Below are 4491 nucleotides of genomic sequence, written 5' to 3' on the forward strand. Positions count from 1 at the left end.
TCATTTTCAGAAAAAAAGTGGCATGAACCATAACACTGGTTTTCCTTAGTCTATCAACACAATTTAAAAACTGATGCATAACTTGAAGTCTCTATGACATATTTGACATTTTGCAGCAGTCTCAGAGAGGCTGCCTTCCAGCTACAGTGATTTGAATTGACCATGTGAATTGATCATATGACATACTATGCTGCTGTTCTGCATCAGGTTGTAAGGGTTCCACATTTCCATTCAAAATTCTTTAATATCTGACTAAATACATGTGATAAAATATTTTTACATTACTTGCTAACTGTTTATCTGAATTGCACTGTTTTCCTGCACACACACACACAAAAAAAAAAACATTGAAATCACATGATGGTTCACAAAGACTTCAAGAATTTGGTGACAGGGCCATTAAACAACACATTTTGCGGCCATTCTGACATAACATTCACTTTGCTGTCATAACATAAAATACCAATAAAACACATTATAAAAGTCAGTGGCCAGTGAGTATGTGTATAAATACATTATTTTCATTTTATAGTGGGGGCATGGTGCCCGATTTTATGCATATCTATATTAATTCCTGCAAGTTTCATTAAAATATATCCAGTGGTTCGTGGGAGTTCTGTAACATAAACTAACAAACCTGTGATGGTTGCATCACTTTCCCGATTAAATTAAGAATATTCTCATAAAACTGGATAATTTTACACAAACTGAGAACTTCTTGTTATCACACACCACACCCATCCCACAGGTGATGAAGTGTATTTAACTTGCACACGGTGTAAAGCAGATTATGACCCGCGTGACCCACGGGCAGGGCAGCAGTGAAGCTGCAATCCTATTGGTTAGAGGTGTTCTAGGAAATGTTAACCAGCCAATAGGAGGAGTTATTGATTTATCTCCGTTTTTGATCCGCGTTTTAATGTCAGCACTCTTCCTTTAACAAAAAGGGAAGTTTGCTGCCTGTTGTCGCTCACAAAAGGTTTTGTGAAGAAGAACGCGTCATCCACGCTGTTTGTTTTGTTAATTTACTTGGTTTATGGCAGCTAAAAGAATCCATAGATGTCACAGAGAAGCGTTTCTAAACTCCGCCTTCCGGTCAGTGCTGCTCATTACAAGTTTGGTGAGTGTTTTATTAATATTATTATTATTTTTTTTTTCATTTCAGCGTGGACCTTTTTAGACATCTTTAAAGAAATAATTAAAAATTAAAGAGGCAACTTTTAGTAAATCCTTTCCAGTGTGCAGCAGCAGCGTGTTTGTTTCTGTCGTCTGCCCTGCACTGTACTGAGAAGTAGGGCAGATTATAATTTGATCTGTGCGGTCCAAAGCCAATACTCATTTATCTGTGACAGACTGGGGGGGCTATTACAAAGAGGATGAATGCTGAACCCAGTCCAAACGTGGCAGTCCATTTAGAGGTCACCAGATGATTAAATTGAGCCACAACTTCCTTTATTTAGACATTAAACTGTCAGTCAAATGTTGAAATATGACCATCTGTATGCTTCTGCCAGATCATTTGTCCAAGTACATTATGACTGACAGACACATTATATTCTAGCTCTGTCTTCTGCTGTAAGAAGCAGAATTTGACAACTAATGTGCTGTCCACTCATTGTTAATATCTGCACAGATCCCCACATGATCTCTATTTTATTTCACTTGTTTAACTGCTTGTTAACAAACAGCTAAACCAACCAATCACACGACAGCAACTCAATGCAATTAGGCATCCATGTGGTGAAGATGACTTGCTAAACTTCATCAGCGTCATAATGAGTAAGAACGGACATTTAGGTGACTTTGAATGTGGCTTGGCTGTCGATACCAGCTGGACAGGTTTGATTAGGCATAGGCCCCGGCAGAATTTGATCAGAAAACTTTGGCCAATGAGAACATTTTTTTTTCCTGCTCAGTCCTCATCCAATTTATTCTGATTTAAATCTGGCCAGCCCATTCCAAAACTTAAAATATCTTCTGATGAAAATCATTCTTTTGATTTATGCTTATTGTCATCCTTCAAGAAAAATCCCATTTTCATCTTCAGCTTTCTAGCAAACATCTGACAATTTTATACCAAAACTGACAAATAAAACCAAAGTTCTGGCCAAAGAAAAGCAACCCCACAGCATGATGCTGCCACCACTGTGTCTTACAGTAGGTAGGATGTTTGTTTGGTGGAGTAGAGTGTTGCTTTTGAACCAAACTTACCTTTTGGAACTGTGGTCAAACTGTTCTAAACTGGGTTCATCAGACCAGATCTTACTTTCCCACACAAATTTAGGAAACATTGTAAGAAAAAGAAATATTGGTAGTATATTTTTTGTTTAAGTGGATCAAGTTGTTTATCTTTATAAGAGAAGGCTTCCATCTTGCAACCCTAAATCATTGTCCAGATAAATGGAGAACACCGAAGGTCATCAGGTGCGGAACACAACCAGTACCTGAAGGAGTTTCTGGCAGCTTCATCAGTGTTGCCATCAAGTCTCTCGGCTGCCACCCTGATCGATTTTCATTTTGTCTTGTTGTCAATTTTGGAAGGACATACTGGTTTTGATAATGTTGCAGTTGTCCTTTTTTCATTTCCACTTCTTGATTACTATCCTGTGTTCCATGGGATATTTAATGTTTAAAAAATGTTCAACTTCCGAATTATACCTTTAAATAACAAGATTTTTGATGCCTTGTGAATTCTCTGAGAACTATGGCCTTTTTTTTGTAAGACTGAAATAAGGACATAGAAGATAAACTGTACGAGGACATCCAAACTTGGATAATGTAAATGCTTCCTACTTTAATTTTTAAGTCACTTTTCTTAAGTATCCTTATGTTTGTGCCGGGGCACCCCAAAGATCTGGTGCCCCGGCACAAACAGAGCAATGTTGAATATGCTGTTAAGTGCCAGGAGGACTGCGTCCAGTTATACATCGGGGAAACAAAGCAGCCACTGTTCAAAAGAATGTCCCAACACAGACGAGCTACATCTAATGGCCAGAACTCTGCAGTTTTCACTCATTTACAGGCCAGCGGTCACTCTTTCAGAGATGAGGATGTTCTCATTCTTGATAGAGAGGAACGTCGGTTTGAGAGAGGAGTAAAAGAAGCCATTTTTGTGAAGAAAGACCGTCCATCATTAAACAGAGGTGGAGGCCTCCATTTTCAGTTGTCCCCCTCCTACAGCGCAGCTATTGCCAGTATCACTCCACCCCTTGTTAACAATAAGTGTTAATTAGGTGTCAACGATAGCCATGTGATGTATCAGTCACATCACAAAAGCCTGAATTTTGCCTGAAACTCTCAGACTGAAGAAGTCTCTTGGAGGAGAGACGAAACGTTTCATTAGAGAAGAACCCATCCAGAAGACCTATACATTTTTTTTCTTTTAAGTAATTTATTTTAGCAGACAAACATTTATCTGAGCAAAATATATAAAATAAATAAATAAAAATAAAGTAGGTTCTCTGAACAGATTCTTCTTTAATGAAACGTTTCATCTCTCCTCCAACAGACTTCTTCAGTCTGAGGTGTTTACAGGTAAAGTCAGCCTTTTAAGCAGTGCCTCCACATGGTGGACAAACAAGTTTAGCAATGATCATCAAAACTGTTTGTTCACATGCAAAAGAGGACCCTCAGCCTAACAATAGATCACTGATGTCTGAGCACCAGAAATTCTGGGGTCCTGTTCAGACATGGTCTAAATTAAACGTTATCATACCTAACTTTCAAATTGCCCAAAGTGAACAAAACTCAGTTGCTTGTTCTCCACGTAATAAACATGTAGCCAGAGTAACCATGGGCTTTCAGCTGAAGTGGTCTGTCACATACCTTTAAGCTTATCTTGACTTAAGGTTCAGAATCACTTGAGTCACACTTTTGTTACACATCTCTTAGTAAGCTTAATTATTTAACCAAACAGGATACAGGATCATAAAATGAGTTCTGACTTTACAGAGCTCTGGCCTTTTATGATCCAAACTGAAGTATTTAATACTCAGTAATTAACAGTAAACTTTCTGCCGTCTGCTTTTTTTTTTTCACACAACTTTACTGAATGTGTAAAAGTAGAAAACAGGTTCTTTGATTGACTGACATGAAACCTTTGGCTTTTCTCGTCAATGGGAACTGGTCAGCAGGACCCAGTTTTTGGGAGCTGCCATATTGTTTATGGAACCAGTACCTGTACTGTAGAAATTTTAAGTCCGACCTACTCCCCTTAGCACAAGATGTTACTGGACTTTTCTCAAGCCTGAAAAAGCTAATTAGAGCTAAACATATTGAAAAGTTGAGTGTTTAAATATACAACGGTGTGGTAAAAACTGTTTCAACATCTGCAATAATTCAATTTAGATGTGGTTTTTTTTATTGATTTAACAAGGTCAGTATTTAGTTTGTCTACAAGGACATACAGTGGTTTGCAAAAGTATTCATACCCCTTGAACTTTTCCATATTTTGTCACATTACAACCACAAACATAAATATATTTCACTGGA

General features: G+C 37.9%; 1 protein-coding gene across 2 annotated transcripts in view; it reads left to right on the forward strand.

Moving 5' to 3' along the window:
* Positions 1–883: 883 nt before the first annotated feature.
* zgc:63972 (protein CutA homolog) overlaps positions 884–4491 on the forward strand; it is a 21075-nt gene continuing 17467 nt past the window's right edge. For both annotated transcript variants that reach the window (XM_014020500.1, XM_014020499.1), the window contains exon 1: positions 884–1120. In XM_014020500.1, the coding sequence (XP_013875954.1) occupies positions 1037–1120 (84 nt within the window). In that variant the 5' untranslated portion in view covers positions 884–1036. The remainder of the gene's footprint in view (positions 1121–4491) is intronic.

The sequence above is a fragment of the Austrofundulus limnaeus genome, unplaced genomic scaffold (assembly GCF_001266775.1).
Source record: "Austrofundulus limnaeus strain Quisiro unplaced genomic scaffold, Austrofundulus_limnaeus-1.0 Scaffold254, whole genome shotgun sequence".
NCBI classification, from domain to species: domain Eukaryota; kingdom Metazoa; phylum Chordata; class Actinopteri; order Cyprinodontiformes; family Rivulidae; genus Austrofundulus; species Austrofundulus limnaeus.